Source organism: Gopherus flavomarginatus, chromosome 14, assembly GCF_025201925.1.
Source record: "Gopherus flavomarginatus isolate rGopFla2 chromosome 14, rGopFla2.mat.asm, whole genome shotgun sequence".
Taxonomy (NCBI): Eukaryota; Metazoa; Chordata; order Testudines; family Testudinidae; genus Gopherus; species Gopherus flavomarginatus.
Genome location: NC_066630.1, coordinates 41535821 through 41558745, shown reverse-complemented (window position 1 = coordinate 41558745; position 22925 = coordinate 41535821). Strand labels below are relative to the sequence as shown.

The following is a 22925-nucleotide window of genomic DNA, read 5'->3' as shown; positions in this document are numbered from 1 at the left end:
AAAGGAGTGGGAGGAGTCTCATCATCCCTCACCACAGACCTTGCAGTAAAGGAGAACCCCAGCAAAACAAGCATCTCCTCAGAGTTTAAACCGGAAGCAGGTCCTTAACTAGTGGAGTGATTGGTGTAGTAGGAACTTGCTGTGCAAGCCATAGCTGATGAGACTATTTCTTTTAGGCTCAACTCATCCCGCCTTGCTGTAAGATCCAGTAGCCCTGGGGAATTTGCCTGGTGTAGGGGCTTCTCCAGCTGGCACCAAGACACGATAATGGCCTACACCTACCCCTGCACTAGTCCTTGGGGAATGTCAAGGATGATCTAGGAGAGAAGGGAGCTTGGCCCGAGTGCCACTGCACTCCAGCCATTCCTGGCTGATGCAGTAGCCCCTAAGTGCCTTTGGCAGCTGGGCATAAGTTTGGGTAGTTTTCAGGCTGCTGTAATCTGTGCCTGGGGCTGAACCAAGTCCAGAATAGAGGAACACAGAAATGACATCATACTTGCCCTCTCATGAACCCTGTGCCAACCTCAGTTCCAGTGCAGGGATCCACTGGGCCACTGACTTCATGTCACGTGAAGTGAGGACTAATCATGTTATAAAGGGCTTGTAGGGTCAGGGGTCAAACCCTGCCCCTTTCACGCACATGTTTAGTGAATGGGGTTTGCTGTTTGAGACAAGGTGAGCAGGATTCAGCCCAATGCTAGCTCATACCATGGAAACAGCTCTTCAGAGCTCCATCAGGAAGGCTATAAGGACAAAGCCAGATCAGACAACTGCTGATTAAAATGAGATGATCTAAACTTGGGCCATTCCTCTTTCCTTGAACTTTGTCGTTCCGTTTCTTTGATGCTTTGCCTTGACAATTCCCTCAGAGAAGTTGTCCCTACGTGGGTCTTTGCGTGAGCATGTGTAAAATTGTAGCCATGGGATTGTCCGGACTTTTTTCCTTTCAAGTCACGTGCTTGAGCCAGGAAAGTTAAAGGAACACTCCCCCACCCCCAGGAAATCAAATTCCTTAGCCAGATGTCATTTCAAATCATGGCTGACAGAGAGACAAATAGGACGGAATCTCTCGGGTAGTGCATATATATTCCGCTCGGTATAATTAATTTACCAGGTTTAAATATTTCAGCAGGGAACTTAGTGGAGTTCCAGGACTGCCCTAACGGCTGAGAACACAAATTATTTATCAGCAGCACTGTAACGAGACAAGCCATTTGTATAGTTCTGGCTCCTGTTGTTTTGAATTGCAGCTCACTCCATCTGCCTTCCTAAAGGAGATGTCTCTTACTACGGAGCAGAAGCTGGCTAGTACTCATGAGATGCGGCCACCTCGGATTGTTGAGCTTTTAGACATGAGTGAAACCTCCCATCAAAAGGTAGCACTTTCCTGCCCTTCCTTCTAGCTCCCTTTTTCTTTCGATTTTATGTGATGTTTACAGTGATGCAGTACATGGGATTCAACTTGTTTAAATCCTGCATACACTGGGCCTGACTGTCCTCTCAAACCACTGATTTCAGTGGAGCTACTCCTAGTTTATACTGGTGTAAGTCAGAGGGGTCTCAGGCTCCATGTCTTTTGTGGTCAAAGGGCCAGATTCTGATCTTGTTTCCACCAGTATGAATGCAGAGAATCTCAGCTGAAATGAATGGAGTTTGTCTGGATTTTCATTTCTTCTTCTTTGAGTGATGGTCTCTATATGTATTCCAATCATGGGTGCACATGTGTGCCATGCGCCAGAGCTGGAAGGTTTCCATAGCAGTGACTGTTGACCTGCATGTACATCATGCGTTTCCTCAGGCTCTCTACCATTGGAACTGGCGGTACAATGTCCATCACCGGTAATGAGTGCACCTCCCAGCACTTCCCATGCTTCGGACCTGGGAGTTCTGGACAGGCCGAGGCACAAGATTAGAAAATGCTCTCATCGGCATAGACGCAAGTCCCCATCAAGGGCAGCGTTTCCTCCCTGAGCCGTGCCAGGTCAGGTGACATGTTGTGCACTGACACTGCTGCACTTACACCCCGGCTTTCCCATCTTGAGGGTGAGAGTAAGAAGAAAAAGGATCCAGCGGCCCTGTCGATGGCCCCCATACCCATTGGCCCTGTGCCTTCTCCTGCATTTGCACAGCCTATTCCACTGCTATTTCCGAGATCTTCAGTGCAGCTGACTCCATGGACCCCACCACAGTCTTCAGCAGCCTCCAGAGACACTCCTCGGACACCTGGTGGTCTGGAGCCCTTTCTCTCCATGGAGGAACTGGAGCTTCCCATATCCATCTTCGCCACTGCTTTCCGGCCCATCACTGTGGAGACAAGCTGGTCCTGCTCCTGCTTTAGAGGGCCATGCCCATGCTACACCATGGTCCGTCCGCACTGCTGGCTTCCCGCTGCCGAGGGCATCTTTCGACTCCGAGGGCTTTTCTGAACCAGAGCTGACATTTTCTCCGATATCCAGGCACAGCTCTGACTCTTGCTCCCAACTGCCTTCACTACTCGTCTGCGGTGTTATAGTTTCATATTGCCAACTATCAGGCTCTACTGGTGAAATACGATTTTAACACCTACGCTTGCAGAGTTCAAGGACAATCTACCCCAACTGCAGGCGCCGGTGGATGAAGGGCACCTTTGTAGATGAAGTCAGCCTCCAAAAGGTGGTCAATGCAGCTGACACATCTTCGCGCACGCTTGCCAAAGGCATCCTCATGCACCACGAGTCCTGGGTACAGTCCTCTGGTTTCCCTTGAGAGGTACAAATGACCACAGAGGACCTCCCTTTTTACGAGGACAAGTTGTTCTATGGTAAGACTGACGAGCACCATCACTCGTTAAAGGACTTGGGGGCTACGCTGTGCTCCCTGGGGATCTATACTCCAGCCCCGCAGCACAAACAGCAGCTCCAAGAATTCCACCCCCGCCCATATGCACCCTACCCATTGTTCTAGCAACGGCACCAGGAACTCCCACGCCAGCACCACCAGTCCCAGCGTCAGCGACCCATGACCTCAGCCACAGCCATTTCCTCGACCCTCACCCACCGGCAACCCCAGGCACGCTTCTGATGTTTTAGTTGAGAGCTGTGAACCCTCCCCCTTGCCATCCGTGGCCCCACACGTCTTCTTTGGGGGCCGTCTTGCCCTTTTCGCCCACAATTGCGACAAGGTCACCATGGACCACGGGGTCCTGGAAATAATCCACCATGGACACTCCATAAAATTTCTATAATTTCCCTCACCCCACTCCCACCCAGACACCTCCAGGGGACGCTACCCATCAGTGCCTTTTCCAACAAGAGGCCGAAGCTCTTCTTGCAATGGGCACCATAGAGACCAAAGGCTTCTACTTCCCTTACTTCCTCATCTCCAGGAAGGATGGAGGTGCTGCCCCATTCTAGACCTGTTTATACTAAATAGCTTTATCCGAAAGTCCAAATTATGAATGGTGATGCTGGCTTCTATTATCCCCTTCCTCTTCCCCCTACTTGGGCCTGGTTCTCAGCTCTTGACATGAAGGATTGTGTTCAGGTTATGGGGAACCAGATGAACTAATTTGGATAGGGCCAGACACTATTTGTGTCACCAGGCATCAGGCCAAGGTGAGGATACTGGGAATTAGGCAGGTCACAGTACATAGGGCTTGGCGAGCATTCCAGGCAGCAGTCAGGTAGAGCCAGTTGTGCAGATAACTTCCTGTGCCTCCCTTTGGGTTTCAATAGGAAGCTCTGATCAATCAGATGTCCCATTGTTTCTCCAGTCAGGGCCTAGGGGAGGCCTTCCTGATATAGGTTCAGGTTTCATGCTCTCTCTGTAGGTTGTTTAGTACCAAGCTGCTGGGTAAAATAGGCAGGTGAACCCAGGTTGGAGACATTCCGGGTCATGATACCATGGAGGCTGCATAGGGGAATGCCCCTCTGACAGCTTGGATGCATGCCCAGCAGGATAAACATTTAAACTTGGTTTATTGCTCACTATGTAATACCTGTTTCAAGAGGATACACTATTGAAGTGTTCTTCTGAGCAGAAAATCCCCTGCTGAAACCTGTAACAAATTGATTGAGAACTATCCTAAGTTTGGAACAAATCCAAACTCCAGGGACCAGAAATAGTTGACAGCACACACTGACAATCCTCCCCCACCTGTGGATGAAAACCTGGCCCCACTGCAGTCAATGGCAAAACTCCCATTGACTTCAGTGGGGCAAGGATTTCATCACACGAGCCTTTTCTGTCTAGACCAGTGGTTTCCAACCTGTAATCTTTGGGTGCACAGACCAGGTCTAAGATTTCCACAGGGATCTGCACCTCCATTTGACATTTTTTAGGAGTCCACAAATGAAAAAAGGTTGAAAACTACTGGTCTAGACTCAGATGTCCCTCGAGGGTCTTGGCGCAGGATGCATCCTTATTAGAATATGGAGATGGTACCTGCCTATTGGTGCAAGAACAGCACAGTCAGATTAAAACATTTAGGGCTAATCTAAGAATCTCCTCCTAATATGTCCTGCTTTGCCCCACAACCCCCTGCCCTGTGTGTCTGTGCACGTTCCTGGGCATGCTCAGAGAACAGCGTGAAATAACACAGGCTTGAAAGGACAAAGTTGAGTACTCCTTGCTCTGGTTTAAAACTCACCAGAAAACATTATGTAACCAAAGTTCTGTCCTCATTCAAATCCTCCAGTGACACCAAGGTAATGTGAAATCATATAGCCTTGTCCTCTATCATCGTTTGTTGAACTCTGAACAGCTGCTGCATTGCTTCTCTCGGTCGCCTTCCTTACTGACAGTAAATCTCTCTGCCCTCTAGTCTCCTGGGCCAGATCCTCAAAGGCATAAGTACCTTACTCCCATAGGATCCTCCCAGATCCTAAAAGGCATTTAAGTACCTTACTCCCATAGGATCCTCCCAGTTTCCCAAAGGCATTTAAGTGCCTAATTTCCATGCCTTACTCCTATGCAAGTTAGGCATTTAAATATCTGAGGATCTGGACCATGATGTCTTTATATCAGGGTGAATGCATGCTATTAAGCCAATGGACAACAATCATCTCTAGGGTATCTTCATTGGGGTCCTCAAGTAAATGCATTGATCTCAGTTGCTCCACAGCTCTTTTGGGGAGTGTTCACCACAAACCTTATATAATTGCTTATAGAGATGGTCTAGCTTGCCTCCTGCTAAAGAGCAATGCAGAATTTGCATTCATGACCCCATTCCTCCCAGCATTTCTGTGTCTACTTACTGAGTGTCTCTTTACATCTTTAGTTCTCTTCAGTTGACCTGGAGCAGAGCTTATTTCAGCCCTTCCCATCAGAGGTGGTATTTCAGAACTATGCCCCTTGTGAGATCTATGAAGTCCCGCTGATTTTGAGGAACAATGACAAGGTAAGAGCCATCACTTGGATCTTTACCAGTCTATGGTGTTGTCTAATTTCGGTAGGTTGTGTGCTGCACTGATCTCCTTGTTATCAGCTCAGTGTTGGAGCACGGCATACAATAAGATGCTTCTGATAGTTATAGTTACAAAGTGACTGTAACCTACCAGCTAAATTTGTGCACCTAAGTGCCTGATGCTTCAGTGTGCAGCACACATATTTTTCTGCATCTTAAAATTCTGATTTGTTGATGCAAATGGATCTTGCTCCCCTGTCCTGGGTATTTAGATGTTTAACTACTGCACTGGAAGGCATAAATGCCAGTTGACATTGAAAGGCTTCGTGTGAAGGTGTGAGCCTGAACATCAAACTTCCAGACTGATTAGGTCTAATCTTTCTCATTTGTGTGACCTGCTTTGTGACTGTGTTGCCTCAGGGGGATAGTATTTGGATTAGGATCCAAATTAGGTTGACTCTGGGTTAAGGGACCAAGGCTGAGTTGGGGCAAGGTTTGCATTTGATGGTGCCAAAATTTCATGAATTGTTCTGAACCGGGGTCCAAATGTCGCTCTGGTGGAAGGAGGTACAAGCTCATTGTCTGCATTGGGGGCTGTTCCTCTGACACCAGGGCTGGAACAGGCCCCGGGACTGGGAGAGGAGTGTCTTTCTGGTATTTGGATCTAGAGCCCAAGCCAAAGGAGCAGGTTCAGTGTGGGGATAGGGTCCGAACCGCCTTTCCTCCTGAAGTCCAAAAGGAGCCCGTTCTTAGGGTTTGGTTTTGGCCTGTCCTTTCTGTAGCTGCCCCACACAGTGAGAAAATGCCATTTATAGAGTGGTGGTAAGAAGCTCCCTGCTTTCTTGATGTAGGCCCTTGTCCTTTGATGTGCCAAGTGCCCATTTTTATGTCTTCTTAAAGCTCACCTCTTCCTTTTCCAGGCTAATTTTGTCCTCCTTTTTGGTCCCCTTTGTTGACGTGGGCCTTGACAGGAAGTGCAGGACATCTTAGGTTTGCCGTGTGATGAAGTGAAAGAAGAGTTTCCTGCTTGCTGATAACACTCACCCATACACCTCTCATTCCATGAACTCTGCTTAGTTTGTGCTTGAACCACACAGAGGGGCCTTGTATTAACCCAGGGAAGATGGAAGTCTTGGGAGGGGTTCTTGGCTCACTCCTCCTTTGTGTCCCTGCTCATGGAGGGGTCTGTTCCAAAGTAGTTAGCCCGATTAAGAACCATTTTTGGTGATTTCCTTCCTTTGGAGAGCTGTGTTTCTAAGGTTGTGCAGAGCTAGGCTTCAGCCTTGCACATACTGTGGCCTTCTCTGTCCTGCCATGGCCAGGGAACAACAGCACAAGCCCATGTGGCCAGAAGGCTCAATTTCTGTCAGTAATTTCCTCTTTGCAGCATTCCCGGCAGGGTTCTCTGCTACTCGCAGCTAGTGTGCAGCGTGCCTGACTGATCAGCCATACTCTGACTACACCCACCACATGTTCCCTGCCTGCCTACTACGTGATGGATTGGCATGAACCAAGAGCATCCTGACTCTGGTCAAGACCCTTTTTAACCTTGTTCTTTAAATTTCAACATTCTTTTTAGGGTCCCACCAGACCCTCTGGGGCCAGCAGGTTACCATGCTGCTGTGTGGTGACTCCTAGGGTGTCTCAGCTCATCTTCTTCTGGTCTGCAAATGCTCCGTGTTGACAGATGTCTTCTATTTTACTCAAGAATGGCCACAGTGGGGCCCCAGCCTTGATGTCCTCATTCCTGCTTGTTAATGTCAGGATTGTTCACTTGGATTGTGTCTTAAAATAGGGTGATTTCCTTCATGCTTATTCCCTCTCTGTAATTAATATGATCTCTTCACATTGATGTAATCCGTTTACCAGCGTCTGTCTCTGCATCACTGCTCAACTGGGGATGGATGAGTCAGCCTCAGCTCATATAGGCTCTCCCTCCCCTTTGAAATGTTCCTGATTTGTATGGGGCCAAATCACTGCGCCAGCGATGCACCTCACTGAATGACTCTGAAGTCAGCTGACCCTACTGGGTGATGTGGAGCTGCTGGGGGTGGGCAAGTAGGCAGAGGAGCTCCCTTGTCCTGCCCATAGCAGCCCTGTCCAATCCTGACTCTGTCTGTCAGTATGTGATGTGGCAGAAGTCCGTGCCACCCTAGGGCTGCCTCGCCTGCATGGGGAAGGGAGAGTTCCAGGTATTGTGTACAGAAGAGGCTGGGTTAGTGAGAGTTGCTGGAGGAGATTCTCCCATACCCTGTCATTTCGTCCGGGGAGATCTTTCTCCCAATGGTCTCGTCTCCTCTCCCCACTGACAATCCTGTTTCAGAGCTGTGAGCCATCTTGAGCTATGTGGCCTGTTCACGCCCCCTGGCTGTCACTCACCTGGGGAGGAACCTGTCTGCTTCTGAGTGCCATGCCTTTTTTGAGAGGAGTGGCTCTGTTTTACCTTCTGAGCACTCACGATGGCCAGCACCTCAGTTCTTTCCACAGTGTCTGCCTTTGCTTGAAATAACTTTGTGATCATTTTGAGATTTCCCTGAAAGGAGTGGGAGGGGAGCTGAAAATCAGGACTGAAAAGAGAGAAAACGAGGACTTGAAATTTCAGCAGAGAATAAGCTTGCTTGAGGGAGATGTATGCCGGAAAGGATCCCATGGGAAAAGATAGTGAGAAGGAGGGAGAAAGTGAGCTGAATTAGAAAGTGTTCCAGGCCAGACTATTGCACGCCCCAGGGTTTTGTTTGACATCTGAACAAGAACAAGAAAGCGTGAAAAGTAATCAGAGGTCTAGTCCTGTAAGGAAAAGGCATGTTAGTGATAAAACTTCAGGTACAAGGAGGATGGCAAAGTGTATAGGAGAGAGTGGAAAGGAACAAATCCTTCTCCAGTTCTATTTGTAAACTGTGACAAATCAGAGAATGAAATGGAGCCTGCCTGAGAGTAATGGCTAACGAGAAGCTCTGCTGTTATGGAGGCAGTAGGAGGTTGTGGAAGGAGTCGTAGGGCCTCCTGGGGCAATTTGATGACAGGAATACTAGATGCTGCGGGAAATGCTGTGTTGACAAGGGAGGCTAAAGGGAACTAATGCTAGAGAGTGACCCAGAAGAGGAGAAAGATGCTGTGAGGAGCTTAGGGCTACATTCATTTTGGTAGTGGAGGAATATTGGAAATATGGCTGAGCCATACACGTGGATTCCCAAAACAAAAGGGAAGGAGCTTCCTGGTGAGATTGTGTATGATCTACAGTATAATCCCAGTTTTTACTTGGGTTGACCCTGCCTGTATTCACTTCTCCAACAAACTCTGCCTCAGTTCCCCTCTTCGACCACTTCTCTGCTGCATTCCCCTACAGTTGTCCTTTGGAGGACAGGCACTGCTTCAGAGTAATGTAGATGTGGCAGTAATGTAGATGTTCATCTTTGCCAAATACCAGCCAGCAGACAAAGAGTTAACTCTTTTTACGTGGAAAAGAACGGCTGCATAAATATTTCTGCAGCTCCCAGCAAAATGAATAAACTTGTACAGTTGCAGCTGGGGAGGTGTATGTTATGGGAGGGAGGGAGAGACTGTGTATGAATGAGACGGTGTGGAATTGTTGCTGTTCCAAAATGAATCTGTTCTGAAAGCTAGTGAGACCTCAGTCATTCGATAGTGCTGGTGTAATAGGGACCCTGACACATACTGTAGCATAAACAGTCTTGAAGATTCCACATACATCTTTGCTGAATACCATAAAGATGTTGTTAATAAATCCCCAAAAGATGCCCTTACATTTTAATTTGACTATTTTTGTAAATAGTTTTCATTGTATAAAAGTAACAAGACACTCCAGCAGTTAGTTTGGAATGTTTTATTTCTAGTTTTCAGATCTCTGAATTGACAGCTGCACACAATGCACTTGTGATTATAACTCTCCTCTGCTTTGTGAAAATCAAGTTAAAGGCATCGAGTATTCCGAATGTGGCCTCTCTAATATTTTAAATACAGAGGTGGAAAGATTTAGTCCAGGGGTAGGCAACCTATGGCACGGGTGTCGAAAGCGGCACGCGAGCTGATCAGTGGCACTCACGCTGCCTGGGTTCTGGCCACCGGTCCGGGGGGTCTGAATTTTAATTTAATTTTAAATGAAGCTTTTTAAACATTTAAAAAACCTTATTTACTTTACATACAATAATAGTTTAGTTATATAATATAGACTTATAGAAAGAGACCTTCTAAAAACGTTAAAATGCATTACTGGCACGCGAAACCCTAAATGAGAGTGACTAAATGAAGACTCTGCACACCACTGCTGAAAGGTTGCTTTCTTTTTCTCTGGCTCTTTCTGAGCAGTGCTTAGAGAGGCTTTCATTGTTTGCTCTACAGAAAATGCTTCTGTACATTCACTTTACTAGATAATAGATTACACAGGACTTTTGGACACTATTTACAGTTAGCCTTTGAAACTCACTTCCTCAAGGTATAATTTGAAGGATTCAGGATCATCTGCATTTACAGTGATGGTGACCATCAGTGACTGGTTACTGGTCTGATCCCATGTGGAAATCCCTATGTTCCTACGTATGAATTGGATTTTGTGGCATATTTGTGAAGCTCTTCCGGCTTGTCAGTTAACGTTTTTCATTCGAGTTTCTCTCAGTGGTAGATTTCATGCTTTAGGCTTGCTGTGCCAGTACCAGTAAACCCCTGTTTGTTTTCTATTTGTTTCCAGTATCATGAAGGGCAGCTCTCATTGCAAAATGCCATGCAAGGATTCCTGTGTGTTAACAAGATACTCGGGAATCTGGCTGCACTGAGCTTTAACTGCCATCTGGTTATGAGCTTACCAACCAGCAGAATCTTCTGAGAGAAGTCATGCCAGTTTTTAATAATGAAACTGGAATACAAGTCAAGGACAGTAACATAGACTGAGGCAGGAAACACACTAAAATAGCATTCCCCCTAAAGAACAGAATCAACAGATCATAGAACCATAGAATATCAGGGTTGGAAGGGACCTCAGGAGGTCATCTAGTCCAAACCCCTGCTCAAAGCAGGACCAATCCCCAACTAAATCATCCCAGCCAGGGCTTTGTCAAGCCTGACCTTAAAAACCTCTAAGGAAGGAGATTCCACCACCTCCCTAGGGAACCCATTCCAGTGCTTCACCCCCCTCCTAGTGAAATAGTGTTTCCTATTATCCAACCTAAACCTCCCCCCACAGCAACATGAGACCATTACTCCTTGTTCTGTCATCTGGTACCACTGAGAACAGTCTAGATATATCCTCTTTGGAACCCTCTTTCAGGTAGTTGAAAGCAGCTATTAATCCTCCCTCATTTTCCTCTTCTACAGACTAAATAATTCCAGTTCACTCAGCCTCTCCTCATAAGTCGTGTGCTCCAGCCCCCTAATCATTTTTGTTGCCCTCCGCTGGACTCTTTCCAATTTTTCCACATCCTTCTTGTAATGTGGGGCCCAAAACTGGACAGAGTACTCCAGATGAGGTCTCACCAATGTCGAATAGAGGGGAATGATCACGTCCCTCGATCTGCTGGTAATGCCCCTACTTATACAGCCCAAAATGCCATTAGCCTTTTTGGCGTGCCCGAGGAGAAACCAAGTAACCTCAACCTTTCTTTAGACAGTCATTAACTCTCTGCTTCTGGCTTCCCACTCTTTGGGCTTTTGTGACTCTTCTCCTCTGATTCTCTTCAGCTGTTCCTTTGTCCCCTCTTGGGTGGTTCTTCCTCCATCAGTCAGTGCTTTCCCAAGGCTGTTTTGCTCCCTTTCTTCTCCCTCTGCTCCTCATCCCTAGATGAACTCCTTTGTTCTCACAGCTCCGGTTACTTATGTGTATGCTGAGGATTCCTTGACTGTCTTCTTCCTTTTGCTTGCCCAGATGCATCTTTGTGGCATCTTTATTTGGAACAGAAAAACTCTACCACAGTAAAAGATTCCACTGTACACACTCCCGCCAGCCCCTGGGGAGAGGATGAGAGAACAAACAACATGTGACAATGTTAATCATGTTGCTTAGTGCACTACTGGAAGGTGTCCCCCTTTGGCTCCCTGCTTTTGATCCTGTGACCCTCACTCTCATCCCTGTCTTATCATTTGTTGTCCCTCTACCCCCCCCCCAGAATTGTTTGAGATCTGGGTCTGATAGCGCCTCTTCTTAGACTGGGGGAGGGACCCTTAAATGTGGGCAGGTTCACGCAAACCTAGCCCCAGATGCTCAATAGGTACTGGAAGGTGCTTAGGTACTGTGGTGATGAGTGCAGTGCAAGAGCCGACATAGAATAGAATAGATGGCCCACTGCCAACTCAACTCAACACATCAAAAAGTTTAATGTCTCTCCATTTCCCCTATAGTAAACTAATTGCACTTAACCTTTAGGGAGCACTTTCCATCTTTAGATCACAAAGTGCTTTACAAAGGTGGCTAAGTTTCAATATCCCCATTTGATGGCTAGGATGATTTCTTTCTCTTTGCCCTTCCATATGGATTGCCTAATCTTATATTTTACATGTCTCCTACAGATTCCCCGGTTGGTGAAAGTCATCCTGGAGAGCTCTCCTTACTTCAGAGTTATCAGTCCCAATGATGTGGGTCACAAAGTAGCACCAGGCATGGCGTCTACCTTCCGCATCCTCTTCACTCCTGAGGAAAACAAGGTAACATCGCCGCCCTTGAAGAGATGGTGCCCTTTAAACATAGAGTATGCACACAAGGGGCTAGATTTTGGCCAACAAAACAGGTGTAAATCCAGAGTAACATTTCTGATTTCAGTGGCGTTACTCTGGACCCAGTCTCCTGCAATAGCAGTAGAGCACCCACTGCTCCTTGGTGAAGGGTCTCCTTTAACAAACTGTACATTCTCTTTGCCTGTTGTTCTGTAATCTATCAACCTATTTTGGGGGCTCTTTTCATCCTTCAACACCTAAGGGATTTAAGGTGTAACTCAGGGGTTCTCAAACTGGGGGTCATGACCCCTCAGGGGGTGCGAAGTTATTACATGGGGAGTTGTGAGCTGTCAGGCCCCACCCCCCCAATCCCGCTTCACCTCTAGCATTTATAATGGTTTTCAATATTTGAAAAGTGTTTTTAATTTATAAGGGGGGGGTCAGACTAAGCGGCTTGTTCTGTGAAAGGAGTCACCAGTACAAAAGTTTGAGAACCACTGGACTGTAACTCCTGATAGATTATGCACCATACAGTCAAACGTACAGCTTTCTACATGACTGTACATATTCTGACTTACTGAGTCAATTATAAAGACCAGCGCCTAAACTTTCAGAAGTGATCAGTGATTTTGGGGGCCCAACATAGGACCTTTGAAAGAGGCCTGATTTCCAGTGGAGGGATGCTCAGCACTTTCTGAAAATCTGGCCACTTTAAGGTGTCTCAGGTTGGACACCGAAAAATGAAGACACTCAAGTTCGATAGTTCTTTAGGCCTAAAGTTTTTTTTAACCAATCTGTGTATGTCTTGATTGCAGTCCATGTGCCACAGTTCGAGAACCACTGTTTTAGACTAACTGGCTAGGAACAGCATGGAATTGTGGTATTTGATAGGCCACAGTTGGGATTACATTGCTGCTGTTCATTTCTCCTTTTTTATATGGGATCTGTATGTATGAGTGGGAAGACACATACACAGATATTCAGTTATACCTGTAGGAATGCAGTAGATTAGGGAAACCTATTCTTAATGTCTCCCTCTCCTCATTTTGGCCTGGGGAAAAGGAGATGATTTTTAAAAACTCTGTTTTTAGGCCTTACAGATATGCTGCCCCTGCAGACGTTTGCTTGCTTACATTCCAGTTGTCAATCAGGGAGAGGAAGTGCTACGTGTGTGGCAGAGAGCCGGTTTGGCACAGGCAAACTCAGCTCTAGATTTTCTTCATTAAGAAGGCGCTCAGTGTGCTGCAAAGGGCTGAATGGTATTTCCTATCTGAAAGATTCTGTGCAGAAATAAATGGGCATATACATTCTCCCACTGCCATGTTATCTCTCTCATACGTGGTGCCCCAAACCCAGTATTTCTCACATCGTAGGAGTCTGTGAAATAATCAATTTTCCTCTGACAGGACTGAGAAGTTATTGAAAGTCATTAATGTCTGCAGTAAAACTATGTTGGTATGGGGGGAAATTTTCAAGCGTGCCCAAGTGACTTAGGCTCCCAAGGTGGTCTCTCAAGTAGAAAGGACCCATGTTATTTAGGGCTTTATAAATCAAACCCAGAACCTTAAATCCTTACAGGGTTCAGCCTGATTCACCAGGTCCTAACGTTACAAATATGAAAAATGGTTCCTTAGAGTGATATTTTGAAAGCCGTCTGCATTGTGCTTGCAGTTGTGTCATGTAAAGTAACACTGATGCATGCACCTTAGGCTTTGTACTTTGTACGTACTAATGTATGGCCCACTTGTGCTCCCATGGTTGATCTTGTGGGAGCAGGATCATGCCACTAGAATCCTTTTTTAAATAGGGGAACCTTCCTGATGCTGAAATACTCCAGTAAATTAATATGTAAATTATGCCAACATAAGAATGGCTGTACTGAATCAGACCAATAATCCATCTAGCCCAGTATCCTGTCTACTGACAGTGGCCAATGCCAGGTGTCCCAGAGGGCGTGAACCTAACAGGCAATGATCAAGTGATCTCTCTCCTGTCGTCCATCTCCACCCTCTGACAGAGGCTAGGGACACCATTCGTTACTCATCCTGGCGAATAGCCATTAGTGGACATAACCTCCATGAATTTATCCAGTTCTCTTTTAAATGCTGGTATAGTCCCAGCCTTCACAATCTCCTCAGGCAAGGAGTTCCACAAGTTGACTGTGCACTGTGTGAAGAAGAACTTCCTTTTATTTGTTTTAAACCTGATGCCCATTAATTTCATGTGGTGACCCCTAGTATTATGTGAATAAGTAAATAAATTTTCCTTATCTACTTTCTCCACCCCACTCATGATTTTATATCCCTCTATCATATCCCCCCTTAATCTCCTCTTTTCCAAGTTGAAGAGTCCTAGCCTCTTTAACCTCTCCTCATATGGGACCCGTTCCAAACCCCTAATCATTTTAGCTGCCCTTCTCTGAACCTTTTCTAGTGCCAGTATATCTTTTTTTGAGGTGAGGAGACCACATCTGTACACAGTATTCGAGACGTGGGCGTACTATGGATTTATATAAGGGCAATACTATATTCTCAGTCTTATTCTCTATCCCCTTTTTAATGATTCCTAACATCCTGTTTGCTTTTTTGACTGCCTCTGCACACAGTGTGGACATCTTCAGAGAACTATCCACTATGACTCCAAGATCTTTTTCCTGATTTGTTGTAGCTAAATTAGCCCCCTCATATTGCATGTATAGTTGGGGTTATTTTTTCCAATGTGCATTACTTTACATTTATCCACATTAAATTTCATTTGCCATTCTGTTGCCCAATCACTTAGTTTTGTGAGGTACCTACATTTTGCCACTAGGACAAAATGTAGGTACCTGTTTGTGTGTGTGTGTGTATGTATGCATATGTGTAATATATATATGTATATGCATATATACAGTATATATTCAGTGCTTGTCCCTGTAATCCCTCTTCAGGCATATCACTTGTTTCAGCACACGCACACACACAGACACAAACACACGTATAAGTGATATGCCTGAAGAGGGATTACAGGGATAAGCACTGAATTATCCCACTTTATGATAATAAAAGTTCAGTTTCCATACATTGGGCATACGCATCTGTGACTCTTGGTTAAGTGTGGTACTCCTGATTTACAGAGGTATAGCACGAAGCAGGATCAGGGCCTGTGTGTTCTAAAGAAAAGGAATTTGGGCGCTGTCAGTGGCTGGAATGCCATGCGCCATGCAGCTTCTTCCTGAGAAATGAGCATTTTCATATTATCCCTTAGCCCTCTGGGTCTGCCACACAACTAGGCAGTTGGTACATACATAAATAGCTGATATGTAGCTTTGTTTATTGGCATTTGCTTTGTAAATATGAAATACAAATCTTTCCACTTGGCAACAATTCCAGTTCATTCCTCTAACTGCTTCTAATTTACACTGTTGTGTTTTATGGCTCAGTTTGTTTAATGTGGGTGTTCTTGTTCTGTAAAGTGTTCCAGGGTGCTCTTGTATTTCTGTGTGACAGGATCTGTCTAATTGGAAACCTTTGCCGAGCTGATGGGCAAATAAACAACAGACAGGAATCTTCACGTTTTATATGTGTCCTTCCGCATTATTAATAGATTATGCTAAAGGGAAAGCAAGAGGCATATAAAACCATTTTACAGCACAGTTTATTCTATCTTCCACTCCTACTCTTTGCGCCATAACAATTCCACATTTTTCAGGCAATACCAGCTTAGACGGGAGAGTTTGCAAATTTCATTACTGCCGCCAGTGATGACTGAAATAATGCTTGTTGATTAATATGAACTATGACAGGACAATGAGTTATTGAATTAGCAGAATTAAGTCCTTTTAAAATTCATTCCAACCTGTTAGAGATGTTTTGTAGCATATTGAAGGCATTTGTAGCATGTCTTCAGGGACAGGGTTCCTGAGGGAAGCACTCAGGTTCACTTTGAGGAATGTCTTTCTGTAAAATTGAATTGGTACCAAATTATCCCCTTATAAAGGACAAGAAAAACATAGTCCCTAATTGCAGAGTTCTCTGTGAATTGTTCATTTGTGGGAGGGGGATGTCCCCCACACAGCAGAACTGTCATGGGGTATTTATGAGATCTCCAGAGTCTCTGCACTATTTTCCAGTACCGCACAGTCCTGCCTCCGGGGCCCAGTGGTTCCTCTACATTCTTACCTGACTTTTAATTACATTGAAGTGGACCTGGTGATGTTTGCAGCTGTCAAGGCTGATTCCCCACTCTGGCACTCCTAGTGCAGAAGGTGGGGGCCCGCAAGGATTTTAAAAATTAATACTGGCCACTCCAGGTTTGTATTAAACTCCCAAGGTTACAGCTTCTCTCTGACCTTGGATGGATAGATACTACCACCATCCAAGTGCGAAAAACACCTTTGAAACCAGAAAGATACACTTGGGAACTCCTTCCTATGGGGTACCATCAAGCTCTTTCACCCCACCCGCCCCGGGAGGGAAGAGCTGAGAAAGAAAAACAAAGGAAATCAGCTGTTGCCACCAGCTAATTAAACAACACATGCAAAAACCTCTTAGGACACAAAAATCCAATCCTGTTCTTAAAAAAGGTAAATTTTATTAAAAACAAAAAGAAAGAAAATACATCTGGAACTTAGGCTTTTACTAGATTTAAAAAACCCACTAACAAAAATAAAACATCAAGAATAACCTTCTTGAGGTCCAGCTTAAAGGTTACAAACAAAACAGAAGCATTTGGGGTTAGCACAGAGGAGTCCACAAGCCAATAAGAAATAAACAGAAATAAACCTAATCATGTCTTTCTAGACATTCCCTAATTTACTTACACATCTGGGGTTTCAGATAAGCAATCTCTGGGTATGATCTGACGGTTTTTCATGCCTGGCTTTCAGCTTCTTACAGCACCGCGGCTCCCTGTTCCCGTCTTTCCTAGAGAACCACAACACACACACAAAGGGAAGTTTTTTCCCAATTTTAAAAAGTTCAAACCTTCCCATTGGCTCTTTTGGTCAGATGCCTACTCCTTTCATTTTACCTGTGGGTTTGTTAACCCTTTACAGGTAAAGCAAGTAGAGAACAACCACCAAGAGGGATTCCACAGCCAACTGGCTGGCTGGGGGTCCACAAAAGGGAGCTACTTCTGCCCCCCCATTTATCACAGAAGCTATAATCAGGAAATACCTCATGCAGTATTTGTACTCAATTATAGAGTTAAACTGACAGACGAGAGCCACCTGGGTAGTGATCAGACATGCCATTATGAAATGAAAACATGCAAATCATCAAACTGGTACAGAAATGAAGCCTTAGATTGCAGAGATTATGAAACAATAGTTCTTTGAGTGATGGTCCCTGTGTGGATTCCAAACACAGGTGCTCATGCATGCCATGCACCGGAGCTGGAACTGTTCATTGAAGTGTCTGTTGACCTGTACATGTGTTGTGTGTCCGCCATATGACATGTCCAAGGCTTTAAGAGGCTGTGCTGGTTGATGCCGCTCCAGTTCCCTCTTACTACCACCTGGCCAGCGTCAGAACCCCATTCCTTGCTGCTTGTAGCTCGCTAAGAGAACTGCTCTTCATTTTTGCTGTATATATTGGAACATAGTTCTGCCATAACAGACTCATCTCCCCAACCTGCGATGAGATCCAGTACCTCCCATTTGGACCATGCTGGAGCTTGTCTGCGATCTGGGACTGCGTGATCTCTTGTGATGATGGGCTCTGCATGATCACCTGTGATGGTGGACTGTGCTGATGGTCACCTGTACTGATGGTGACCAAACAGGTTGAGAGTGTTGTCCAGAGCGGTCACATGTGAGCATTCTGGGATAGCTCCCGGAGGCCAATAGCGCCGAATTGCCTCCACAATACCTTTAACCCGGGATTGTGATCTCGATTTAAGTGCTACTCCACTTGCTGAGGTGGAGTACAGAAATCGGATTAAAGAGCCCTTTAAATCTTAAAAACCGGTTTGGTTGTGTGGACGGAATTTTTTTTTTTAATTAACTCAGTTAATTTCAAAATAACAGACTAGCGTAGACCAGGCCTAAGGCATTCACTTTCCAATTGGGTTTACAACTCCCTGGTTATATCAGCATGTCCAAAATGATAATAAGATGTACATTTTTCTGTCATTTGCTAATACAGCTTCCTGAAGATATAAATAGTCAGGAATGCCAAGTACCCAGCTAACAGGTGCAGTGAATTCACACTGGCTACCCTTAGCATTTCATTTTATTAGAAGGTTGGTTTTTTTTTAGAAGGTTAGACTGCAGATTAAGTGCAAAATTATTCAGGGAGGATTGGTACAGGTGAATGTGCAGAACTGCATCACAGCTAATGTTCTGTTTCTTTATCTTTCCATGTATGGAGAGAGTAAATCCCCCTGAAATTTGCAGCTTGAATATTTGAAATTTGTTTCTAAAAAACAATTTTCTGATGCTGAATGTAACAGTGTCTTTTGTTGTAACCTGACAATCCCATCTGGGCTGGCAGTCCATGTGGCATGAGAACCAAGAAAATGCACAAACCATTAGCTGCTGCAGCTCTGGTAATAAAATATTTCTAAACTTATTCATGTGTCTGTGTGCCTGGGTTTATCCTACACTAGACAGCACCTGGAAAAAACAGCACCGCTAAGAAGAAATGTGTCATTCAAGTGATCTCAAAGCACTTTAAAAAGGAGATCAGTATCATTATACTAACTTTACAGATGGGGAAACTGAGGAACAGAGAGGGGAAGTGACTTGCCCAAGATTACTCAGCAGGCCAATGTAGTAAATTCCATGTGCTGGGTAATATAGTGTTAGGGAAGATTGTTACTGCATTAGAAATGTGTTTAAGTTAAAACGCTGGGGCCATTTATTTAACAGAAGTAGTAGCAAGGAGACAGTTTTCACTGATTTCTAAGTACCCATGGAAGAGCACCACCATTATAAATGAGTAGGTAGTGTGGCCTAGTGGATAAAGGACTGCACTAACTTCAATTTGAGATGTGGGTTCTTGTCTTAGTTCTGCCATTGGCCTGCTGAGTAATCTTGGGCAAGTCACTTCCCCTCTCTGTTCCTCAGTTTCCCCATCTGTAAAGTTAGTATAATGATACTGATCTCCTTTTTAAAGTGCTTTGAGATCTCCTGATGAAAAGTGCTATAGAAATGCTAGGCAATGGCGGAATTATTAAGAAGACGCAGGCTTGGCTATCAATTTCGACTATTGTTTCTTAGAGCAACCTTGCTTTTCATTCCTCATGTCACAGACTTCTTCAGGTTAAGAACAGAAGATAGTTGGAAGGTAGGGCCAGTTGCGCCATTGGTTTTAGTGGGACCAAGATTTCACCTCAGTACACAAAGTCTGTAGCTCTGGAGGCTAAGCTAAAATCTGATTAGTGTATAGTAGAATGATTTTGCTGGTTTGATTCTGGTCCCAGCTATGTTTATCCAGGTCTCCAAACCACCACTCAGCTGGCTGGGATTGTCCAGCTCTGTTCCGAAAAAGCCAAGGCCTTAGAGTCCCACCGTTCGGTTTGCTGTGATTGGCATGTGTTGGCAGAGCAGTCTGGGAGAAGACTGAGCATCTCTGATTCGCAACTGGGTTGGCTCTCACTGTTCTCTCATTGGCTTGTCCAATTCATCCCACTTTTGAACTAATAAAACCTCAGATTGTTGTCTTCCCCTCCCACAACTCAACACCAGAATTATTGTGCTTGCCTTGTTTGGTGTTTCTTTGGAGACTGGCTGATCTTTATAGGATGATAAAATATACACACGGCTACATTACCAGGAACATGCATCTGGGTATACAAAGAAAGTGATAGCTGCCAACCTTGCTAAAGACCTGATCCAACCCAATTGGAATGACTGGGATACCCTTGTCACTGGACTTACCATCTCAGCACAACTACTTTATACTGGCTTTGCTAGTCAGCTGCTGTAATGAACAGAACAGGCTCTGGTAATTTCTGGCAAACTCTGAGGTTTCACCTGTGATCCTTATAATCCAGTACATGGAATTATTCTCTTTCACAGTGTATCGAAATAGGAGTATCAGATATTTTTATCACAATTGCTTAGCCGTTGAGTCTTCCTGAATGTTTGGGTGCAGTGAAATAAAATGTATTGTTTGGAATGTTTGACTCATTTGCAAACTGATAAATAAGCCATACCACTGGAATTGAAAGCCATTAGAACATTGTCATATTATATCACATAGTGTAATGTAACCATTTTAAATGTCAGACCATTTTGTTTTTAAACTGTTAATCAGAGGCTTCCATAATGGTGTGATTGTAGATGGGTTCATGTGTTAGAGAAGATGGGACTCAGATGAAACCTGAACTCTTTTTCTCTAACAAACTGATAATCTTCCTTAGCACTGCTGCTCTTTAGTATTCCAATTTCCCTTCTTCTTCCCTTCAAAGACAATCACCTGATCTCCCCAACACTAACCTGGACTTTCAGCCATTATCTGTTTCTCCTCAAAACCCAATTATCTTCTGGGTCTCAAACCCTCAAACCTTAACGTTGCTGGCATCTCTGGATGTCTGAGTCTCAGCAGACCTGTCGCGGTGTATGCACACCCATCCCCCTTTGGGGCAGGGCAGGGCAGTGATATACTGCGGTTACCTTCCCTGGTGGCCCTTGGGGAGTCCACAGTACGGGCCAGACGCCAGGGTTACAGCCTAATGGCTAGAGTCAATATGGCGGCTCTCAGACACAGTGCAGCATGGCCTAATGGCCAGAGTGAATATGGCAGACCTCGGACACAGGGCAGCGCGACCTAATGGCCAGAGTCAATATGGCGGCCTTTGGACACAGGGCAGCATAGCCTAATGGCTAGAGTCAATATGGTGGCCCTAGGACACAGGGCAGAGACAATATGGTGGGGAAAGGTGGGGGCCACCCCCAGAGGGGTGAGGGCCTGGATTGGAGGGCCCAGGCCTGCTTGATTCCACCGGGCCCTGACCCAGGGCCCTAACAGTGACAGTGTGGTCCATCACTGGGTCAGTGAGGAATCCCACCGAAATATGCTGACCTCATTCAGCTGGGAGATACCACTTGCTCACCCTCCCTGGGTCTCTTCCTATCATAGTTGCAGATGCTGCTGTTAGTGGGGCGTCAGGGTCTCTGAGCTCCTCAGCGTGGATGGTCTTCCAGGGCTCCAGGCCTCCAATCCATCTCGCAGGGTCTCTGGCTCTTGCAGGCAAGGGCCTTGGCAGCTCTTCAGCTGAGCTTTGGCCGAAGGGCCTTCCCCTCCAGCAATCAGCCCAGAATGAACCGGGCTGCTCCCTTTTATACTGAGGGAGCAGTTGGAGCATGCCCAGCATGGGACTTCCGCCACCCATAGTTGGAGTTAATCCTTCCCTCTCCCGTGCAGGGTATGCACGCCCCATCTGTCAGGTCTAGGATCTCAGATACACAGTGTATCCTGGGAGCTCCTCTGACCTAGGGACGCCCCAATACACATGAGGTTACAGCAGCCACTCAGTCTCGGCTCAAACTGCCAGCTCTGATGAAAGAGACCCTACAGTGAAACTGTTAGCAAAGGAAGGGAGGGCCCCAATGGAGCTGAGGAAGGTTAAAGAAACACAGGATGTTGGGAAGAACAAGAGTTATCGTGTCCAGTTTGGGGGAATCAGAGTGGGAGCTCCGAGCTGAGGCAGGGGACGAGGAAGAAAAAGGATTGGATGGTTAGGGGGGTTTGAGCCCAAAGAAGGATCTGGTATCCCTATGAGGTGTCAGGGAGAAGGATGAGAGTGAAATTAACTTGTCTCACCATACTAACTGTATCAAAAAGTCAATTAGGATTAGGTGACGTACATGCTTGCAGTTGCTTGCTTTCAATATCTGTACTTTCGCTACGTTACCATTGCAGAAAAATTGGTACCGTTTTTGAACGTGTCTCTATAAAGGGGATTAATCATAAATCATAGTAGTAGGGAATAGTGCTATTTTGCTAACTCCTGAAACACTGGGAGCAATTCTTGTCTCCAGTTTGGGAAGAATATGCTGTAGAAAAATTGTTAACCCATGATACAAAGAGTGAAGGCCGCTGCACCTGAAATGCCTTAATGTTCCCTGCTTGTAACTGTGGATTCTGTTGTTCATGAAGCCAGTTGGAGCCAGTTCCTCCTGTTGCTCGCTTTCTTATGGGAATGATGCCTGAGTTTACCAGACTGATGTGTGTGTTATTTCCCTATAGGATTACATCCACCAGGTAACCTGCATCACGGAAAGAGAAAAGTTTATTGTGCCTATCCGAGCTATAGGGGCTCGGGCAATACTGGACTTCCCTGACCAACTGAACTTCTCCACCTGCCCCGTCAAGTACAGCACTCAGAAAACTCTGCTGGTTCGCAACATTGGCAATAGAGAGGCCCGCTACAGAACCAGCCTTCAGAGGTAAATGGGGCTTTGGTTGGTCTTCATGTGCTTCACCTTACTTGCCGAAGGCTGTGTTAATGTAGGAAAGCAAAGAGGAACAGAACAATCAGATAACTTGCACATTGCAGTATGTCCTGCACACCAACTTTTTACTGTCACTTGCTGTGTGATGGAAAAGTGTCTGTCTGAGCCTCCAACCCTTGTCCATGGTAGGTTGCAGAGTTTTAGGGCATGCTGTTGTGTGTGCTCCATGGAAATACCATGCACAAGCTTGTCAGATTTAAAGGGAAAAAAAATCTTGTTGCAGCCCTGTAGTTAAAGATACAGGTAGGAAAATGGTAGCTAAGTCCTCCCACTATGGAAGGTATGGGTAGGAGCTGTTGTCAGTTGTTGGCTGCATATGTGTTCTCTCTGTGTGCTGCACCAGCTCTGGCCTGGCAGCCAGCACAGCAGACTCCAATCGAACTGCCTAAGAAGACCACAGACTCGGTTCAGTAGCGAAGGCACTTGGGCAGGTTTATTGTC

General features: G+C 45.6%; 1 protein-coding gene across 5 annotated transcripts in view; it reads left to right on the top strand.

Annotated features, from left to right (window-relative positions):
• HYDIN (HYDIN axonemal central pair apparatus protein) overlaps nucleotides 1-22925 on the top strand; it is a 382125-nt gene that overhangs the window by 18410 nt on the left and 340790 nt on the right. For 4 of the 5 annotated variants that reach the window (XM_050922316.1, XM_050922315.1, XM_050922317.1 and 1 more), the window contains exons 3-6: nucleotides 1251-1376; nucleotides 5258-5377; nucleotides 11900-12034; nucleotides 22219-22418. In XM_050922316.1, coding sequence (XP_050778273.1) covers nucleotides 1251-1376; nucleotides 5258-5377; nucleotides 11900-12034; nucleotides 22219-22418 — 581 coding nt within the window. The remainder of the gene's footprint in view (nucleotides 1-1250; nucleotides 1377-5257; nucleotides 5378-11899; nucleotides 12035-22218; nucleotides 22419-22925) is intronic. The other variant, XM_050922318.1, reaches the window with a different exon arrangement.